Consider the following 21,912-nt stretch of genomic DNA (forward strand, 5'->3'; position numbering starts at 1 on the left):
ACGGCATGAACATTGAATTCACCCACTTTAAGTAATCCCTACTCCCTTCCCTACAACCCCCCAACCATGCTTCTCTTCTTCCCTTTCCTAGCCTCTCTCCTTTTTCTACCTTTTCTTTTCTTTCCTTACCTTTGACCCACCTCCTGCTGGATCTGCTCTCCCCTCTTTCCCTGCACCTATCACTATCTCTTACCTGCATCTACCTATCACCACCTTGTGCCCACCCTGCCTTCCCTCTTTGTCCACCTATCACTGCTCTGCTTTTCCCTCCTATATATTGGGCTTCCCCTTTTCCTATCTTCAGTCCTGAAGAAGGGTCCTGACCCGAAACAATGACCGCCTACTTTTCTCCATAGATGCTGCCTAGCCTGCTGCAGTCTTCCAACATCATAGTGTTTTTCATTTTAAGCAGTCTCTTCTATGAAAAATTATTGGTATTGGTTTACTATTGTCACTTGTACCGAGGTCCAGTGAAAAACTTTTCTTGCATACTGTTCGTACAGATCAATTCATTACACAGTGCATTGAGGTAGTACAGGGTAAAAACAATAACAGAATACAGAGTAAAGTGTCACAGCTACAGAGGAAGTGCAGTGCAGGTAGACAATAAGGGGCAAGGTCATAATAAGGGGCAAGGTCATAATAAGGGGCAAGGTCATAATAAGGGGCAAGGTCATAATAAGGGGCAAGGTCATAATAAGGGGCAAGGTCATAATAAGGGGCAAGGTCATAATAAGGGGCAAGGTCATAATAAGGGGCAAGGTCATAATAAGGGGCAAGGTCATAATAAGGGGCAAGGTCATAATAAGGGGCAAGGTCATAATAAGGGGCAAGGTCATAATAAGGGGCAAGGTCATAATAAGGGGCAAGGTCATAATAAGGGGCAAGGTCATAATAAGGGGCAAGGTCATAATAAGGGGCAAGGTCATAATAAGGGGCAAGGTCATAATAAGGGGCAAGGTCATAATAAGGGGCAAGGTCATAATAAGGTTGATTATGCTGTCAAGAGTCCGTCTCAATCGTATAAGGGAACCATTCAATAGTCTTATAACAGTGGGATAGAAGCTGTCCTTGAGCCTGGTTGTATGTGCCCTCAGAATCCTGTATCTTCCACCTGATGGAGAGGGGAGAAGAGAGAATGACCTGGGTGGGTGGGGTCTTTAATTATGCTGGCTGCTTCACCAAGGCAATGAAAGGTATAGACAGACTCTATGGAGGGGGTCAACTGCTGTTGTCATCAAATCTAAAACATGATTTGAGAAATATCTTGTAAAACTGAACTATTGTCTAATCAGTGACAGCCATCAAACCCTAAATCTCCAGTGTTCAGTGAAAACACATGATTGGGCATCTCTACATCACTGCTATTACCTAAGTGCACAGGTGCTCTTTGCTTCTTTATCTGTGTGCTGAGTTTTTCAGTGAGAGGATCAACATCTGATTTTGAAGTTGGCTGCCAGTGATCTAGTCGCCTTTTGAAGATCTTTTCCGATGCATTTCCGCTTTGCACATATTCTGAAGGTGAAAAAACAAGTCTCTTATATCACAACAGATGTACAAGTGATCCGTCTAGCTCACCCTTTAGTAGAAATCCATAGCTTTTCCAGCCACATAATGAAAGACTAACCAATCTGAAGACTTTCCTTGGTCTCCAGAAAATGTATCCATAGAGCTTGCAACATTAAATTTTTTTTTTAAAAAAATCTCATTTTCTTCCTCAAATCTTCTTTTCCTTTCTTCCATTAATAACTTGTGTTTACATAGCACCTTTAATATAAAATACATTCCTCGGTGCCTCAAAAAATATACACAAGATAAACAGGCGGTGATGGGAAATTAGGGAGGGCGACTGAAAGCTTGGCTGAAGAGGTGTCGCTTGGGTTTTAGATAAAAGTTGGATGAAGATATTGAGAGAGATAATTCCAGACAGCAGGGCACAAGCAACTGAACTTCTGATATGACTGATGCAATGCTTAAACGGGGAAATGCAAAGAAAATGAACTGGAGGAACAGTGCTTTGCAGTGAACTCAGTATAAACTAGGAATCAAATCTTCTGATCTGACAGTCCCATTTGAGCTACATGCAGGGCACGGTCTACTTATGTAGAAGTTCAAGCATAGGTGGATGTCTTGAGTGTTTTACTGAAGCATTATCAGACAAAAATCAAGATCAAGCTGAAGAATGAAATATAGGTTTTAAGAAACGTTGAAAGAATGAGGGAATTTTGGAGATGAGAGGCAAGAAAGGCCCCAGCATTGATGCAAATGGTTAGGATAAAAAAAGTGGATAAATAAAATTCAGGCCCGGCAAACATTCTTTTCCTTAATTATTCATCTCCACATTAACCATTTAACCTTAAATTCAGACCAAGCAGCTACTAAAAAGACAAAAAGCCTTAGAATAATAAGGTGGAAACACAAAGTTGTTTTTCCAGATTAGAAGCCTGTGACCAGTGGTGTGCCATGGAGATTGGTGCTGGGTCCGCTGTTGTTTGGATGATTTGGATGAGAATGTTGGTGGCATGATTAGTAAGTCCGCACATGACAACAAAATTGGTGATATGGTGGACAGTGAAGAAGGTTGTCTAAGGTTACAATAGGATCTATATCAACTGGGAAAATGGGCAAAATTATGGCAGATGGAAAGTGATGCATTTTGGGAAGTTAAACTAGGGCAGGACATACACAGTGAATGGCAGGGTCCCAGGAGAAGTTGTTGAACAGAGAGACCTGGGGGTACAAGTACACCGTTCCCTGAAAGTGGTGAAACAGGTAGACAGAGTGGTGAAGAAGGCATATGGCATGCTTGCCTTTATTGGTTGGGACACTGGGTACAAGAGTTGGGATGTCATGTTACAGTTGTACAAGACATTGGTGAGACCGCACTTGGATCACTGTGTGCAGTTCTGGTAGCCATGCTACAGAAAGGATGTCATTAAACCATAGAGGGTGCAGAAAAGATTTGCAAGGATGTTGCCAGGACTAGAGAGCTTAAGTTAGTAGAGAGTGGATAGACTGGGACTGCTTTTCTTGGAGCGAAGGATGCTGAGTGGTGATGTTATGGAGGTTTATAAAATCAGAGGGGTGAAGATAAGATGGATAGTCACAGTCTTTTTCCCATGGTAGGGGAGTCTAAAACTAGAATGCACAAGTTTAAGGTGCAAGGGGAAAGATTTAAAGGGGACCTGAGGGGCAACTTTTTCCACACAGAGGGTGGTGGGTATATGGAACAAGCTGCCAGATGAAACCACAGAGGCAGGTACAATTACAATGCTTAAAAGACATTTGGACAGGTTTATAGATAGGAAAGATTTAGAGGGAATTGGGCTAAACAAAAGCAAATGGGATAAACTTGGTTTGGCACCTTGGTCGGCATGGACAATTTGGGCCGAAGGACCTGTTTCTGTGCTGTTTAGCTCTAAGACTCTAACTGTGGGAGTACATTCACCAGAAGGTGGCTCACCACCAACTTCTCAAGGGTAATTAGGGATGGGCAATAAATTATGGCCTTACAAACAACACTTAAAATTGATATTGAAAAAAAACACTGCTTATGACCTAGGCTTGTTTGATGGGACAGTGTAGATGGAGGGTTTTTGCTTTGTTCCTAATCCAAAGTGCAGCTGATTAGGGCAGTGTCCAATGGGACCATATGAGCATTTTATTCTTTACATAACCTATGGTGTACATAAACATATGCAGGAGTGTTTGTTAACACACTAGAGGGGGGTTTTAATGTGTATCTAATTTGTCCAACACCTGGGTGGGTGAGGGAGTGGGGGCGGTGTGGAGGGGAGGAGGTTTTGCTGGATCAGGGCAAGCCACAAAAGGCAAACAAATCTCAAGTCACATCTAGGACTGCTCAACATTAGTTAATGTGAAATGTTCCACTGCCATTGGTAACTCCTCGCCTTGATGGCTATTACAGAAAATCTTCTCAGAAATCTATGTTCATATTACTAATTATTTTATCACCACACAGATTGGTGAATGGATTTAAGTTCTTCTTAAGCACTGGGGATCAAAAGAATATCAAAACTAATTGTAAAATTATTTACCACATTCAACATTCTTTTCATTTTTCCCCAAACTGAAGGTGTGAAGCAACCTAGTTAGCCTTCATTTAAGTAATACTACTTCTCATGTTAGCTATCCTCTATTGTTTACATTCTTGCCTTAGTCTGGTTGTGGAGTCAAATCCATTAAAGGCAGCAACTGCATAATCCAGAATGGTGCTTCAGAGTACTTAAAGAGTGCTGCACTGTCAGAAATGCAGACATTCAGGAGATGTTAAACTGAGGCTCTACTTTTTATTCAGTTAGATACAACATACAATGCTTTTTCAAAGAGAAGGATGTTCTAATATTTAAATTTATAATCTGTTCTGAATCAACATATCAAAAATTGATAATCAGCTCACATATTTGCATTTTGTAGGACTTCATCATGTGCAAACTGTACTTAGTAACAAAACAAGTATTTAAGAAATTGTAAAATGCATGCTTTTTTTCTAACCTTGCTGGTGCTTTTCTATGTGGCCCGTGATCTACATGTGTTAACTAAAACTACTGAGATGAAACTTACTGGCTGATGAGAGGAGGGAAGAGGCAAGCTTTTGACAGACTTTCTTTGCAGAATCTTGGGGTCTCTGCTTCACTTGGGACAACAACCTCAAAGACTTGAATTTCTGTGGCTGTTTTTGATGTTCTTCCTCTTTGAGTAAACCTTCAAAGTGCACATGAAGAGGTGTATCTAAAGACAAAACAACAATCAAGCTCATTGACATGCTTACTCTTTATGTAGATCACTAGAAATGAGCTTATTAAACTTAACATACCAATGAGATTCATTAGCCACATGGCCATGGTACTGGACCACATTCAACTAGGTCAAAGTGGAGAAAATTAACTACACAAACGTGATTTGTATGCTGGCTGGTGAAAGACAGCCAAAAAAAAACCCAAATGGTTAACACATATTGTTCAGTGTAAGGAAACTTCTGCACAAGTCACCAGGCCTACATTATGTGGCCACTTGTTAGTATCATTAAGACAACCAAGGATCGGCAATAAATACCACATTGCCAGTGATGTCCACAATACTAACAAATGAACAATGAACATAAAACACAGGAAGCATTTGTGAAAACAGAAGGCTACTTTCAGTACCACATAAGAAAGTTATTTACAACTTCACATTATTGTCCATGGCTTAATAAAATTTGTTCCTGCAGACTGTCCCATGAGATACTAGTCAATCATTCTTTCGTAGAGAGATTCCTCCAATTGATCACTCTTCAAATATGAACCAAGACCAAGGCTGCTGCAGGACGTTTGAGAGTTAACAAGCTAGATAATGCACAAGGCCATTCAGCCCCTCCTGCCAATTCATCCAAAATATAAAAACAGAAAATGCAGTACATCAGGCAGCATCTGTGGAGTGAGAAGCAAAGTTACCATTTCAGGCCAATGATTTTTCATCAGAACTGGAAAAGTTAAAAATTTAACTGTGGGATGCAGTGCATAGCAGTCACTGGAAATCTGAAACAAAAGAGAATTCTGTAAAGAGCAGGATAGGTAGTAGATATGGAGAAAGAAAAAGTGAGTTAATTAATGTTATGGATGGATGATCTTATATCAAAACTGGTCAATTCTGACACCAACTGTAAAGAGCTGGTTGCCTGAAACTGTTGAATTTAGTGTCGAGCCCCAAGGTCTGCAACATGCCTGGACAGAAGTTGAGGTGCTGTACCTCATGCTGACACTGGGCTCTGTTGGAACGGCATAGGAAACCAAAGCGATGATCTGGTGAGGACGCATGGAACCCTATTCCTTGCTTTGGTTGAGAGAAAAAAGGGTGGGAGCAGGAAGTAGGGCAGGCATGACACTGTGGTCTGTTATGATAAAGTAGAAGCCATGGTAAATAAAAAAGGAAGACCATCTCCGATGCATTGGTGTGGAAAGTCCTATGAGGTATGATGGAGCCAGAAAACTTGGAGAATACAATGGAAATGTTACAGGAAGAAGTGCAGTTACAAAATAAAACTACAATCCATCCACTTAAAGGAAATAGAAATAGAGATAATGATTGTTAAATACAATAAAAAGGCAAAATCCAAAGACAGTAAATAGAGCAAATGAGCACTGTTAATTTCATGTCAAGTGTAGGGGCGTTACAACCAACTGAGACCCACTGAAATTGCTTTTAAAAATTTACAAGTGACACAGAATCATATTCACCTTGTGGAAGTGACAATATGGGGTGGTAGCAGGGTTCCATTATCGCCACACGTTCCTGCGGAGGCATACTGGTCTGATCCATAGTCTGCATCAAGGTTTTAGAACCACATAAAATACATGCAGTGGGCCAGTCACAGCTACACTTAATGCTTAGGGGACGTTGGGCCTGCAAAAAGAGATGGGACAATGCTTCATCATAAATATTGCTGCAGACTGAAACTGCATGAGATACAAAGAATACATTAATTACTAATATCAAATAGAATAATTTTTTGCAACATTAAATCTTGTGGCTCCATTGCCTTTTCTCTTTCTTTCCTGAAAATGCTGATATGTGCTACGGTCTGTTTTCATAGCCAATGTAGACTTCCCGGTTCATTGCCAAGAAAGCCACTTTTCAGATGCAAACAAAACATCAAATGTAGAACATGGAGCTATTTTGAAAATTTGAGATCTCAGCTAAGCATCATGCTATACTCATCTATTTGCAGATTCCTGCAAGAACTGGTACATAGCAGTCAGACTGTGCAGAGGCATAAGCAGGACTTAAAATTCGGTAGCCTTTGCAAGGGAGAACAATCTAAGTGAATATATTGAGTGAACTGGTGCACAGGTGCCCATAACCGTACCAGTGTATTAGGGAGGCCTGTGCCAAAACCTGCTATCCCCACCACAGTCTGCCATGAAGAATTCATAATTTCCCTCTCTTGACAAACTGAGGACATGGATGGTATCCCAATAACAGCCACCTTGATTGAGACTGTCAGATTTAGCACAAGTAAGTTAACAATAATTCAGAATCTCACTCAACTAGTGGATTGGGAAGGAAACCAACTAGTGGATTGGGAAGCACGGTAGTGTAGCGGTTAGCGTAACGCTTTACAGTGGCAGTGACCTGGGTTCAATTCCGGCCACTGTCTGTAGGGAGTTTGTACATTATCCCCATGTCTGCGTGGGTTTCCTCTTACATTCCAAAGACCTAAGGGTTAGGAAGTTGTGGGCATGCTATGTTGGTGCTGGAAGCGTGGCGACACTTGCGGGCTGCCCCCAGAACACTCTACGCAAAAGATGCATTTCACTGTGTATTTCAATGTACATGTGACTAATAAAGAAATCTTATCGTTAAACCGATCTCTTTCGGCTGTTGCTATTCTACAACCAAGTTGATTCTGAATAGATAGGTCATTTTTGCAGCCAATTAACTCACCATATATCTGTATAGTCTCAGTTTTACTCTCCATTTGGGGGTGAGGGAGAAGGAAGCCAAATTGTGCTTGGGAACAATTCTGTACAATTTATACCAACCACCTTCTGTAACTCAATACATGTGACCATTCTTCAAGTACAAGTCTATCATTGCAATCTTTGATCACTACTGGGGAAAAACAGCAGGCACAGCAGCTGTGCCCAATGAAACCAATTTCATATGCATGCTGCTTACAGTAGAAGTTACCAGAATGCACTCAGAAATGACAATTTCAGCTGCCTCTCATATCCTTTGACCTTGGAGCGCTACTGCTAAGTGCACAATGACAACACTCCTCTGCTGATGCCACGATACTGAGCAGGCACTCTCACTGAAATATCATATAATGCATGCATCGATGGATGCACAGGAGGATTTTATAGCAGCCACCTTTGCAAAACTGAATAAGTAAAACAAGTCTTGCATACCTTTCTACCAAGATAACACGCTAGATTAGATCGGACCAGCCTCCTCTTCCTGTACCTCCGGACAGGACGAACTCTGGCAGCAACACAACTGTTGTCTGGTGGTGATGGAGGGATGTTGAGTCCATCTAGTCGTTGCTTTTTACTCAGAATCTCCTCCGTGTCTGAACTGTCCAGTGAGCTATTATCCAAAGGACTAGAATGCAAACTGTTATATGTAGAGCAGACAGAAAAGTTGGTGAAGCAATTGATACATAGAACAGTACAGCACAATACAGGCCCTTTGGCCCACAATGTTGTGCCGACCTTTAAACCTCGCCTAAGACTATCTAACCCCTTCCTCCCACATATCCCTCTATTTTAAATTCCTCCATATGCTTATTTAGTAATCTCTTGAATTTGACCAATGTACCTGCCTCCACCACCACCCCAGGCAGCGCATTCCATGCCCCAACCACTCTCTGGGTAAAAAACCTTCCTCTGATATCTCCCTTAACTTCCCACCCATTTCTTTCAAGCCATGTCCTCTTGTATTGAGCATTGGTGCCCTGGGAAAGAGGCGCTGGCTGTCCACTCTATCTATTCCTCTTAATATTTTGTACACCTCTATCATGTCTCCTCTCATCCTCCTTCTCTCCAAAGAGTAAAGCCATAGCTCCCTGAGTCTCTCCTCATAATGCATACTCTCTAAATCAGGTAGCATCCTGGTAAATCTCCTCTGCACCCTTTCCAATGCTTCCACATCCCACCTATAATGAGGCAACCAGAACTGGACACAGTAATCTAAGTGTGGTCTAACCAGAGTTTTGTAGAGCTGCATCATTACCTCACGGCTCTTAAAGTCGATCCCTCGACTTATGAAAGCTAACACCTCATAAGCTTTCTTAACTACCCCATCCACCTGTGAGGCAACTTTCAGGGATCTGTGGATATGGATCCCCAGATCCCTCTGCTCCTCCACACTACCAAGAATCCTGTCATTAACTTTGTACTCCGCCTTGGAGTTTGTCCTTCCAAAGTGTACCACCTCACACTTCTCTGGATTGAAATTGCTAAAATCTCTTTTCAAAATAGTGCTATTTATGGAATTGTGCTGATGACAAATCATAATTACTGAGCGAAACAGCTTTGCAAAATACTGCTATATCTTTAGAAATCAATTATGACCCAGATGGTAAGACTACAGTTAGTGACCGAAGAGGTTATGGGTCCAGAAACGTGATCACAAATACTAAGACTGACACACCACTGCTGCACTGATCAGAGCTTTTGGGTGTGCCCTCTTTCACATGAAATATTGCATGGTTATCTGTCATTTTAGGGGAGTGTAAAAGATCCCTTGGCACTAATACCAGAAAGTGCAAATGAAGACATCTCAGATGGCCAAATCAGTATTTATCCCTCAAACAATATTGGGAGGTTACCTGGTCATTACCACACTGTCATTTGTAAGAGCTCATTGTGCACTGCATTTCCTATACTGCAAAACTGACTAGACTTCAAAAGTCAAAAAGAAGGCACCATACAAATCAAGGTTCTTATTCCTTTACCTCAACTATGAGGGACATGTGTAACATCAAATAGCTCACCTGTTCAACAGCCCGTTGAGTTGCTTTGGTGGTGTGCACACTTTAGACAGTAGTGAAGAACTTGAAGGGGAGCTACAAGAAGGGCTGGAAGGGCAAATGAGGTTTCCCAGAGACTGTGTAAGGCGAGAACTCTGAAGAAGAAAATTAATTATCTTGGCTGTTATTGATAAATAATAAGTCTCCTCAAATGCAACTTTAAATATAAAATTATAATATAAAATCGCAAAATAATGCAGAAGCGTTTACTCCCTCCGTATCACTTCATTTTTTTCATCACGAATTCTGGGAATTTAACCATGAACAAAGAAAATCTTCAATTCACACAACGCTTGGGATTTAGATTACTTTGACATTAACTATCGAAAGAAGTGGAATCATAGCAGGTCAAGGAAGAATGTAGAAGAGGAAGCCTGGTCTAGAATTTGGAATGGTTTCCATCTAATGTCTGTTATGTTCTATTAAAATAGTATTGGTATTGGTTTATTATTGTCACTTGTACCGAGGTACAGTGAAAAACTTGTCTTACATACCGATCGTACAGGTCAATTCATTATACAGTGCAGTTACATTGGGTTAGTACAGAGTGCATTGATGTAGTACAGGTAACAACAATAACAGTACAGAGTAAAGAGTCACAGCTACAGAGAAAGTGCAGTGCAATAAGGTGCAAGGTCACAACAAGGTAGATCGTGAAGTCATAGTCTATCTCATTGTATAAGGGAACCATTCAATAGTCTTATCACAGTGGGGTAGAAGCTGTCCTTAAGTCTGGTGGTACGTGCCCTCAGGCTCCTGTATCTTCTATCCGATGGAAGAGGAGAGAAGAGAGAATGTGCTGGGTGGGTGGGTGGGGTCTTTGATTATGCTGGCTGCTTCACCAAGACAGCAAGCGGTAAAGACAGAGTCCAAGGAGGGGAGGCTGGTGTCCGTGATGTGCTAGGTTGTGTCCACAACTCTCTGCAGTTTCTTGCGGTCCTGGGCAGAGCAGTTGCCGTACCAAGCCGTGATGCATCCAGATAGGATGCTTTCTATGGTGCATCGATAAAAGTTGGTGAGTGTCAAAGGGGACAAACCGAATTTCTTTAGCCTCCTGAGGAAGTAGAGGTGACGGTGAGCTTTCTTGGCCATGGCATCTACGTGCTTTGACCAGGACAGGCTGTTGGTGATGTTCACTCCCAGGAACTTGAACCAACCACCGCCCCCCTTCCTGAAGTCAATGACCAGCTCTTTAGTTTTGTTGACACTGAGGGAAAGGTTGTCATGACACCATTCCACTAAGCTATCTCCTTCCTGTGCTCTGACTCATCACTGCTTGAGATACAGCCTACAACAGCGGTATCATCTGCAAACTTGTAGATGGAGTTAGAGCAGAATCTGGCCACATAGTCATGAGTGTATAGGGAGTAGAGGACTGAGGATGCAGCCTTGTGGGGCACCAGTGTTGAGAATAATCATGCCGGAGGTATTGCTGCCTATCCTCACATATTGTGGTCTGTTGGTTAGGAAGTCAAGAATCCAGTTACAGAGGGAGGTGTTGAGACCTAGTTCTTGGAGTTTGGTGACGTTTGCTTGGAATTATTGTATTGAAGGCAGAGCTGTAGTCAGTAAACAATAGTCTAATGTAAGTGTCTATACTGTCCAGATGCTCCAGAGCTGAGTGTAGGGCCAGGGAGATGGCGTCTGCTGTAGACCTGTTTCAGCGATATGCGAATTGCAGTGGGTCAAGATTGTCGGGAGGCTGGAGTATATGTGTGCCATGACCAGCCTCTCCAAGCACTTCATAATGGTGGATGTCAGAGCCACTGGTCGGTAGTCACTGAGGCACATTACCTTGCTTTTCTTCAGTACCGGGATGATAGTGGTCTTCTTAAAACAGGTGGGAACCTGAGATTGAAGCAGGGAGAGGTTATAATATGTCTGCAAATACTTCTGCCAGCTGATCAGCACAAGATCTGAGCACACGGCCAGGGACGCCATCTGGGCCAGATGCTTTCCTCGTGTTCACTCTCTGGAAGACTGATCTTACGTCCTCAAAAGTGACCATAGGTTCAGTTACATTGGAGTCTGTCAGGGTGGGTGGTGATAATCCACTTCCCTTCTATTCAAAATGCGTATAGAATGCATTAAGTTCATCAGGAAGGGATACGCTGTTGTTAACTATGCAGCCCGTCTTCATCTTGTAGCCTGTTATGGCATGTAAGCCCTGCCACAGCTGATGGCTGGTCTGGGACTCTATTTTGAGTCAGTATTTCCTCTTGGCATCCCCAACAGCTTTCCGAAGGTCATATCTCGATTTCTTGTACAGATCCTCGTGTGCAGCAGTCCTCGACTTCAGTAAGGAGTGGATCCCCCGGTTCATCCATGGTTTCCTGTTTGGGAACACCCGTATTGTCCTCCTTGGTACACAGTCCTCAACACATTTGCTGATAAGGTCTGTGATGATGGTGGCATACTCATCAAGGCTGGCAGCTGAGTCTTTGAACACGGACCAGTCTACTGTCTCAAAGCAGTCACATAGGAGCTCATCTGCTTCCTCAGACCAGCGCTGCACGGCTCTCTGTACCGGATCCTCCCGTTTCAGTTTCTGTTTGTATGCAGGGAGAAGGAGCACAGCCTGGTGGTCTGATTTCCCAATGTGAGGATGAGGGGTGGCTCGGAACGCATCTTTGATGGTTGTATAGCAGAGGTCGAGGGTGTTAGCGCCCCTCATGGAGCAGGAGATGTGCTGGTAGTATTTTGGCAACACACTCGAGGTTGGCCTGGTTGAAAGTCACCTGCGATAATGAAGAGGGCCTCAGGGTATCCTGTCTTAAAGTCGACACTTCAAAGTTAGATATTCCAGACTGGGTGAACAGGAGCTCGCCAGGACCGTCACGTCCAAGCACCACAAGTTATTAAGAAGCAGACCGCTCTGCCTTTAACTTTGCCTGAGGATGATGTACGGTCCATTCGACGAATTGAGAAGCCCTCAGGTTGAATAGCACAGTCAGGTGAGGCAGGTGTAAGCCACGTTTCAGTGGACATAGTACACAACAGTCCCTCAGTTCTCTTTGGTAGGTCAGTCTTGCCCTTAGTTGAATGGGAAACAATGCATAATTTCAGTAATTTTTGCACTGTGTATATATAAGAAACTGTGTATTTTCTGTTGTTGCCACAAGGACCATCTTCAAACAGCCAATTAAATAAATGCCGGCCACATACTTTGCCTCATCTCCTTAATATTTTCTCAATGTCTTTCCTTGATGGGAGGTGAAGTTTCATTTGGGGTATGGATATGTATCTGTCACATCCTGTCCATCATTCTGTAACATAGACGTTTAAGAACCTCCAAAGTTTCTGTTGTTTTTTTCCTCTATGGGGCAACTGTCAAGCATTTGCGCAACAAAACTGAAATTTTTTTTTCAGGTTTATTATTGCTGACATGTGTTGTGAAATTTGTTGCTTTGCGGCATCAGTGTAGTGCAAGACATAAAGACGTAAAATTCACCATGGCACAAAAATAAATAAATAAATATAGTGCGGAAAAGAAATAACGAGGTTCATGGACCGTTCAGTAATCTGAACACAGAGGGAAAGAAGCTGTTCCTGAAACGTTGAGTGTGGGCCTTCAGTTCAGTTCAGTCAACAATCTGTTCTGTGTTGGCAACTTCCTAGTTATACCTCCACCTATCTAGTGTCAAATGGACACTGTAGCAACAAGGTTTTCTATTACCCATTTAAATCATTTAGGTTCACGAACTACAAATAGAAGAGGCTGTTGTGTTAAGATCATAAGACATAGGAGCAGAATTAGGCCATTTGGTCCATTGAGTCTACTCCGCCATTTGATGATGGCTGATTTCTTTTTGCCTCTCAACCCCATTCTCCTGCCTTCTCCCTGTACCCTCTGATGCCCTCACTAATCAAGAACATATCAACTTTTGCTTTAAATATACCCAATGACTTGGCCTCCACAGCCGTCTGTGGCAATGAATTCCACAGATTCACCACCCTCTGGCTAAACAAATTCCTCCTCATCTGTTCTAAAGGGACATCCTTCTATTCTGAGGCTGTACCCCCGGTCCTAGACTCTCCCACTACTGGAAACATCATCTCCATGTCCACTCCATCCAGGCCTTTCAACATTTAGTAGGTTTCAATGACATCACTCCTCATCCTCCTAAACTCCAGCAAGTACAGGCCCAGAGACACCAAATGCTCCTCGAACATTAACCCTTTCACCTCCAGGATCATTCTCGTAAACCTCCTCTGGACCCTCTCCAACACCAGCACATCCTTCCTTAGATATGGGGCCCAAAACTGTTCACGATACTCCAAATGTGATCTGACTAATGCCTTATAAAGCCTTAGCATTACATCTTGCTTTTATATTCTTTTATGAAATGAATGTGAATATTGCATTTGCCTTCCTTACTATCGATTCAACCTGCAAGTTAACCTTTAAAGAGTCCTGCACTAGGACTCCCAACTCCCTATGCACCTCTGATTTCTGAATTCGTTCCCCATTTAGAAAATAGTCTATGCCTTTATTCCTTCTACCAAAGTGCATGACCATACATTTCCCTATGCTGTATTCCACCTGCCACTTCTTTACCCATTCCCCTAACCTGTCCAAGTCCTTCTGCAGACTTCCTGCCCCTCCACCTATCTTTGTATCATCTGCAAAACAGCACTTGACAATGTCTCATGAAAACTAAAATAGCTGAAAATCAGTGATATAAAAAGTTTCTTTGCATTCTTCTCGCATTCCAAATCTCATCTCAAACCCTCTACTCTTCCACGATGCACTCTACATTTCCTCTCTCCTAGCCTTAAGTAGAAACTTCAGTTGTAGATGTCTTCTCTTAAGATATTTTCTCTAACTCCTTTCAAATACACATTTTGTCATGTGTTCTAATAATCTAACTAAATTCAGGTTCTCAAGTTGCCTTACTATCTATCAAATATTAAACCACTACACTACTGTCTCTTGCACTGGCCAATAAGGTTCACAGATATCGGACAGACATTGATAGCGCCATGCAATAGACCATGTGAAAATGTATTGCTATACACAAAGTTTCTTTTTAAAACTGCAGTAACAGTTTGGACTACTGACACTTCAAACTATTGACTACACACCTGTTTATCAACGTTCCGCAGGAGAAGGGATGGGCTGCATGGTGAAAGTTCACATTTGTTATTCATAATAGGGACCTTCAGATCAGCAGATGAGGAGCTGGAGTGAGTCTCTGGGCCCTGCAAGCCTGTTGCTGAGGATGTCGTTACTAACCGGCACTGGTGCTTCATCAGATCTTCTGGCAATTGAGCATCACCAAGGACAACAGGACCCTGACAAACAATTTAAAAAAACAAAAATCTGAATTGATTCTCCACAGAGAGAGTGCATTAAATCTGATGGGATACAGCACAGTAGACGGCAATAAAGCAATCTTTTTGACCCTTGTGAAAATTATCTCCCCAGCTTTTCCAAGTATCCACGTAAAATGATCAATTATCCCCTATTCTGCACTCTTTTATGTTGGTTCCTTGCGCATCAGCAGATACCAAGCACCCAACCATGGAAGAGTCATCAGTTCCTCCAGGAGTGGCATAAAGATATCCTGACTGATATAGTCTCTTAGTACAGTAGTTGTGCTGACACATTACTGGAAAACACTTGTGATTTTTTTTTAAAATGGCACTGGCACAGAATAACACAAATGCTTGTGGAGAAGTGGAAAACTTCAAATATAAATCCCACTAGCATCAACATTAGAAGAAACAGTAGCAGAGTGGTTATGTTGCAAGTAATCCAGAGGCCTGGACCAATGATCTGTAAACATTAATTTTAATCTATAATAGCAGTTGGGGCATTTAATTTAACTGCTCACTGAAATGGCCCACTGAAATCTAACAAACTTAAGATAGACCATCTGAAATCAATCACGGTATCAGATTCAGACATGACAAAAACCATCATTCCTGCAAAGTTCTCCTCACAAATATATGGGAGCATGCCCAAATTGGGAGAGTTGTCACAAAGATGTGTCTGCCAACATACTTGACTGATCCAATACCATCTACCTGGCAGAAGCACAATACCAGAGGTGGTGTCACTGTAACATGCAGTCAGGAGGGCATGGCACTAAAGTTCTCAAAACTGAACTCCCACCTTAGTTTCATCAATCATCTCAGAACCAGAATGGAAGCAAGTCATTCTTGACCCTGTAGGACTCCCTCAGAAAAGGTCTTGTGATGACTGACTCACTTCCCACACACTGAAAATGTGATATAGAATGCTCTCCACTTGCCTGAAGGAATGTATCTCCAACAATACAAGAACCTCAACTATAAGCAGGAAAAAGCAGCCCATAAACAGTTAATGATCTAATGAGGAGTGAGAGTCTATTGCTCATCCCAAATCATCCTCAATTAAGTGGCAGTGAATGACATTCTTGAACCATTTTTCTGGTACAACTCCCATACTACTGTTGGGTGGGGACTTGCAGAATTTGGACCCAACGACAAGCTATTAGAATTACACAGCTCTAAAACAGCCATTTCTGGAGACACAAAATTTTGAACACAAAATCTGTCATGTTTCATTAATCACAGCATCAGACAATGGAAATACACAGAAGATCTACCGTGTCTGTGCTGGTCCTAGAGTAAAGCTAAATAATTCATCACGCTTCCCTGTACTTGACTCATGCTCAAGAGCATTTTTTTTTCAATTCAAGTTTTGCCCTTAGTCCTTTCCTATTGCTTGTGCTTTCATCATCCTTTCAGTCAGTGCATTCCAGCTCACAATTCACTGTAACAAAAAAATTATTCCTGTGTATTGCCTTTGGTTCTTTTGCTAATCCTCTTAAACCTGTGTCCTTTGGTTATTAACCTACTGAGAGGAAAGAATTTCTCCTTTTTTTTAAAAACTGAATTAAAACCAAACATGATTTTGAACATCTTGAGCAGATCTCATCTCAGCTTTCTCTCCTTCAAAGAGAACCTGGGTTCAACCCTGACTGCAGGCCATGTCTGTGTGGTATTTGCATGTTCTCTCAGTGACTGAACGGGTTTCTTCCTGGTGGTCTGGTTTCTGATACATCCCAAAGATGTGCAGGTTGGTAAGTTAATTGGCCACTGTAAATTGCCCTTCATACGTAGATGATTTGAAGCTTCTGTGAGGAGTTTATAAGAATAGGGAAACAACAAAAATGTGATGTGTCACATTAACATAAATGGGTGCCTGACTGTCAACATGGACTCAGTGGGCCTACTTGTGCTAGATGACTTTATGAGGAAGATTCTTCACCCAAAGGGTGGTTGAAATCTGGTAAACACTACCTGAGGAGGTGATGGAGGCAGAGACTCTCACAACAGTTCAGGACTATTTAGAGAAGCATTTGATTCGCAAATGACATAGAAAGCTATGAAGTAAGGGAGTAGTCGATGGCTGGCATACACATGGTGAGCCAAGGGGACTGTTTCTGTGCTCTATGACTCTACAACCAGTTGAAAAGGTCATATGTGAACAACAACAAAGCCTTGGACCAGATGATATCCCTCTTTAAGTTCAAAATTTGGGAGTAAGAAGTTTCATTCATAAAACCAAAACCACACTATCAACATCTGGGAAGAGGAAGATATTCTGGGATAAAAACAGAAGGGACTGCACCTTCTTCGAATTTGGCTGCCTCATGAAATTTGGCTCATCTTATGTTTGCTTCACAATGGCATATAAGCCTAGATCCAAATGAACAGGTCTACAACAAAGCCATCTCAGTGAAGACTGGCGTCAAACAATATTGCATCATTGCCCTGACACTTCTTCAAATTTTCTTACTGCAATGCTACACCTTGCCCCCAACAAACTTTCAATTGGAGTGGGAATAACAGGACAAACAGAAACCACTTCAACATAGTACCTAGGGTTAAGCATCAACTTCAACAATCACGGTGCAGCACGCAGGTGTTGCACTTTGGCAGGGAAAATGCAAGAGGAAAGTATTCAGTAAATGGTAGGATCTTTGAGACCATTGATGTACAGAGGGATCTTGGGGTGCAAGTCCATAGCGCCCTGAAAGTGGCAACACGTAGATAGGGTGGTAAAGATGATCTTCAGCGTATTTGCGTTCAGTCATTGTGTTAAGTATAAAAGTAGGAAAGCCATGTTGCAGCTGTATAAAACTTTTGTTAGGCCACATTTGGAGCGTTGGGTGGAGTTTTGGTTGGTGCACTACAGGGAACATGTGAAGACTTTGGAGAGAATGCAGAGGAGGCTCACCAGGATGTCACCTGGATTAGAGTATATTAGCTGTAAGGAGACATCAGAGTAGTACAGAGGCAATTATTTGAAGTTGGGGTAATTTTAATTCTGATATGCATGCAGATTAATAGCCTCGAGTGGGAACCTTATTGGAGCCAACATGCAACAATGCAGTAAGGAAGATTAAGAGAGATGGTGCGATGGCACCGAATTTGATTGATCCCAGTCTGTACTGGGATTTAATCATGATGAACCTGTTGATTATGATCATAACTTGCATGTCAACATTTGGCAAAAGTAAACTATAAAGAATTTCTGGAGACAGCCAAATTTGGGGAGGTCTCCACAATCACTCCCCACTGAGGATTGTGAGAGTTTGAAAAAGGCCATTTAAAGTGATTAGTGCCTTTTTTAAAAAAAACATTTTTCTTGAATGCTGCATGACTAATCCATTGTACATCTTGATGGCTGGAATCCATATCGTGACTCTGGACTTCAACCGCATTCTGTCTTCACAATGTTGTCTCCACTACAGTAGAGAAACCAAACGCAGACTGGATGACCACTTTACGAAGCACGTGCGTTCAATCTGCAGGATCGACCCTGAGCTTTGTGTTGCCTGCCACTTTAAATCTCCTATTCTCCCTCTGCACTCCTGCCTGTGACCTCCTGAAATGTTATATCGAGGGCCAAAAGCTTGGTGATCAGCATCGCATCTTCCATCTAGATACACTGCAGCCTTCCAGACTTGATACTGAATTCCACAATGTTAGGCAATTCGCTTTCTCTGTCTATACAAGTTCTGCTGCAGTTTATCCATTAGTGTTACTGGCTCAGTCTTCCTCTCCCCATCAGCATAGCATAATATGATAACACTCTTTAATGGCCCTAGTTTATTTATTAATCGAATGACCTTATTCACCATTTATCCCCATGGCAACAGGGGCTTTACTCAGTGGTGGTTGTTAGGTCCTATTCATCCCCCTCTAGCTACCTATGCTACTTAAAACCAACATTTTTCTTTGGTTCTCTCTTCTTCAGTTTGGACCTAAGATCTTTGGACATGAAACATTAATTCTGTTTCTCTTTACGTAGATGCTGTCTGACCCGCAGAGTATTTTCAGCAAGAGTGCAAGAGAAATTTGAACAATTTCTTTCCCCGTGAAAGAAAACAGGGCAACCACTGGTCTCTTTTCTCGAAAATGGTCACAATTACAGTATCTCCAAGATTTTCATTTCCCACTTAAGGAAGACAGTCATAAATTTGCACAATTAGTTTTCTGCAATGTTTTAGTATTACAATGGAGATTTTACCTGCTTCAGTGGCTTTGTTTTCAGCTATTGTAAGGCCTGTAATGAAGACCAAAATACCATTTGTCTTCCTAATTTTTTTTGTACCTGCATGTTAACTTTGTTTTTGTTCAACCAACACATCATTTTGCTCTGTATACCAATATTTTCAAGGTTCAAACTACTTATAAATAAAATTTCTATTCAGTCTTTCTATTCATGAATAACCTTACATTTCTCCATTATACTTATTTACCAAATTCTTGCACATTCATTTGCTAAGCCTGCCTTTGCATAGTCTGCTTCCTCCCAAGAATCTTGCTCTGCATCATCAACAAATTTGTATAAGGTTTCTTCCAAGTCAATGTAAACAGCTGAGGACTTAGCACTAATCGGTATTAGTAATGCAATGACTGAGCGAGGATTACAAAGGCACAGGTTTAGGATCGCTAACATTTTATTTCAAACATATGGCTTGTTTTGCCTCGTTGGAAGGGTTATGTTAGTTCTTGGACAATCTTGCTCTAAGTAAGGCTTCAATAAACTTAGAGGTTGGCATTGAATGCTCACTGCTGATTGCAAAGTTACAGGCTCTTCTGTATTTGTCCTGGATTAACCCAACAGTGTCTCTCAGATACATTTAGCTCTGGACTGGCCCAGGACAATTCTTTTAGGTTAGGTCCTAGGTTCAGGAAAATTGGACAGTAAAATGGACAACACATATTAATTCCCAATTTAAATATAAGGTACTTGACTGCTGACAATCCTTTAGTTTCTTCTGACCGCTTTCCTTTCCCTCCCTCTAGCAGTTCATTGACAGCGCGGCAACGCCACTAATCTGATGAGCTATCCGTACAAGATACTTGATTGCTACCACCGCAGCAATGTTGAATGTTTACTGCTGTGGGCTGGGTTTCAGCCTCACTTTGATAATTCTCCAGCTGTTTCCACATTCCCACTGGGAGAAATGCTGCATTTGCTTTCAAACCCACCACTTGGATTAAAAAAAATCTCACTTTATTTTTCCATGATTACTTTGTGTTAAGACTGTTAAACTTTTCAATATTTTCAACTTTCACACAATTCAACTTTTCCATTCTTTTCATAAAAAGTGCCCATTGCTACACAGCTGGAAAGGTGGGCATTTAACACCTATCCCTAATTGTCCAAGAAAATAGTGGTTTGTCACCTTCTTTGACACTTGCAGTCCTAACAGTAAAAATACTACAATTCTGTTGTCAGTTAGGTAGTTTCTGGATTGTGACCCAGCAATGAAGAAATGGCAGCATATTTCCCAGTCAGGTAGTTTGCAGCTGGTGGTATTCCCATGTGGCTGCTGGCTTTTACATATTGGAAATCATGAGTTTGGGAGGTGCTGTTGAAGACAACTTGGCAATTTACTACAGCACTTTTTGTAAATGGCACATACTTCAACCATGATGCATGGGTAATGGCAGGAGTGAAAGGTTCAATGGATGCAAATAGAACAGTCTGTTTTTTCTTGGATGTTGTTTAGCTTGCTGTTCTGTGCAAGCACCATTCATCTAGGTAAGCCAAGCATACTCTTGTGCCTTGCACATGCCTTGAAGAGTTCAGGCAGCACCTCAACACCTAATCTCTAAAGTGTTCCGGTGATAAGATTTACGCAGCTGGTCAAATTAAGTTTCTACTCATTGCCAAGGATATTAACAGTGGGGGATCTGGCAAGAGTAATACCATTGAATGGCAAAGGAAGGTGATTCAACACTCTCATCATCTGGCAAGTGTATAAAAAATAGTACTAGTCGTGTATAACCCTGTAAATTGAATTGTCCAAGTCATGCTCACAGGTATGGACTTTTGTTTTACAGTCAAAAGCAAACACCCCCTCCTATGACCTCAATGTTGATTCAGAAATTTTAAGGTCTGCAACCAGTCAACTCGATGAATGTTTTGGTCACGTGGCAAAACTCTAAAGCGAACAGGGTCCAAGGCATCCCCGCAGGACAAGATACATACTTAGTGCACGAAAAGACCTTTTCTTTGTACAAAAGCTACAAGGAATAGGTTCAGCTCTGGATCATGGGTAGTTGGGGAGAAAGGCATGAGAGGGGGAAATCACAAAATCAGTGGATGATAGTACTATGTGTGTGTTTGGGAGGGGTAAGGAAAGATGGGAATGTGGGGTCAGTTGTTTTATTACAAGAAGATGTGCCAATGAGCTCTTGGTGCACTGCACAACAATAGAGGTACTTGGGCAGATCACCTTTAAAGAGAAAACGAAGTAGGAAATGTGCTGTGAAGACACACATAGATCAAAGTGACAGAAGTAGCAGCTGAGCATGTGTTGCATGTTTTTTGCTGCCAAATCCCCATGTCCAGAATGCCGTGTGTGAGAACATGCTGGGCACATAAGTGATGTGAGAGTTTTATCACAGACTTTGTGGAAGTCTTAAATCTCCAATTTTCCTTCAAAAGACTATTTCTTAATAAAACTGAATTGCATATTACCATTGTAGTACTTGAAACAATTTCTAGGCTATTACCTAGTTAATCAGTAATCCAAATCATATTTAAGAAATCTAAAGCATTAATATGAAAAGACAAACACCTTTGTTTCCTAAGGAACTAAACAGACATGAGGATAAACCTTGTTTCGCAGGAAGTGGTTCTGGCCAAGAATGAATTATCAGGAACAAAAATTGAGGCAGATTCAATAATAGTGTTCAAAAGGTACCTGGGTAAATATAAGTCAATTGACAAAACTATTAAAGTAAGGTTAATAGATTTTTGATGGTAAGTTTGAAAGGGTCATGGAAACAGAGTGATTAAATGCAACTACAACATTGTATAGATCAGGCACAAACACATTTAATTATGGAAAAACATGGGTACC

General features: G+C 41.6%; 1 protein-coding gene across 2 annotated transcripts in view; it reads right to left on the minus strand.

Moving 5' to 3' along the window:
* LOC127574172 (KAT8 regulatory NSL complex subunit 1-like) overlaps positions 1 to 21,912 on the minus strand; it is a 132,131-nt gene that overhangs the window by 14,171 nt on the left and 96,048 nt on the right. Inside the window, exons 3-8 of one of the 2 annotated variants that reach the window (XM_052022946.1) lie at positions 14,621 to 14,830; positions 9,500 to 9,630; positions 7,914 to 8,106; positions 6,240 to 6,405; positions 4,585 to 4,752; positions 1,372 to 1,515 (exon numbers count right to left, since the gene is read on the minus strand). In XM_052022946.1, the coding sequence (XP_051878906.1) occupies positions 1,372 to 1,515; positions 4,585 to 4,752; positions 6,240 to 6,405; positions 7,914 to 8,106; positions 9,500 to 9,630; positions 14,621 to 14,830 (1,012 nt within the window). Of the gene's footprint in view, positions 1 to 1,371; positions 1,516 to 4,584; positions 4,753 to 6,239; positions 6,406 to 7,913; positions 8,119 to 9,499; positions 9,631 to 14,620; positions 14,831 to 21,912 lie in introns of both variants that reach the window. The other variant, XM_052022945.1, reaches the window with a different exon arrangement.

This window comes from Pristis pectinata, chromosome 9 (genome assembly GCF_009764475.1).
Source record: "Pristis pectinata isolate sPriPec2 chromosome 9, sPriPec2.1.pri, whole genome shotgun sequence".
In the NCBI taxonomy this organism is placed as follows: Eukaryota; Metazoa; Chordata; class Chondrichthyes; order Rhinopristiformes; family Pristidae; genus Pristis; species Pristis pectinata.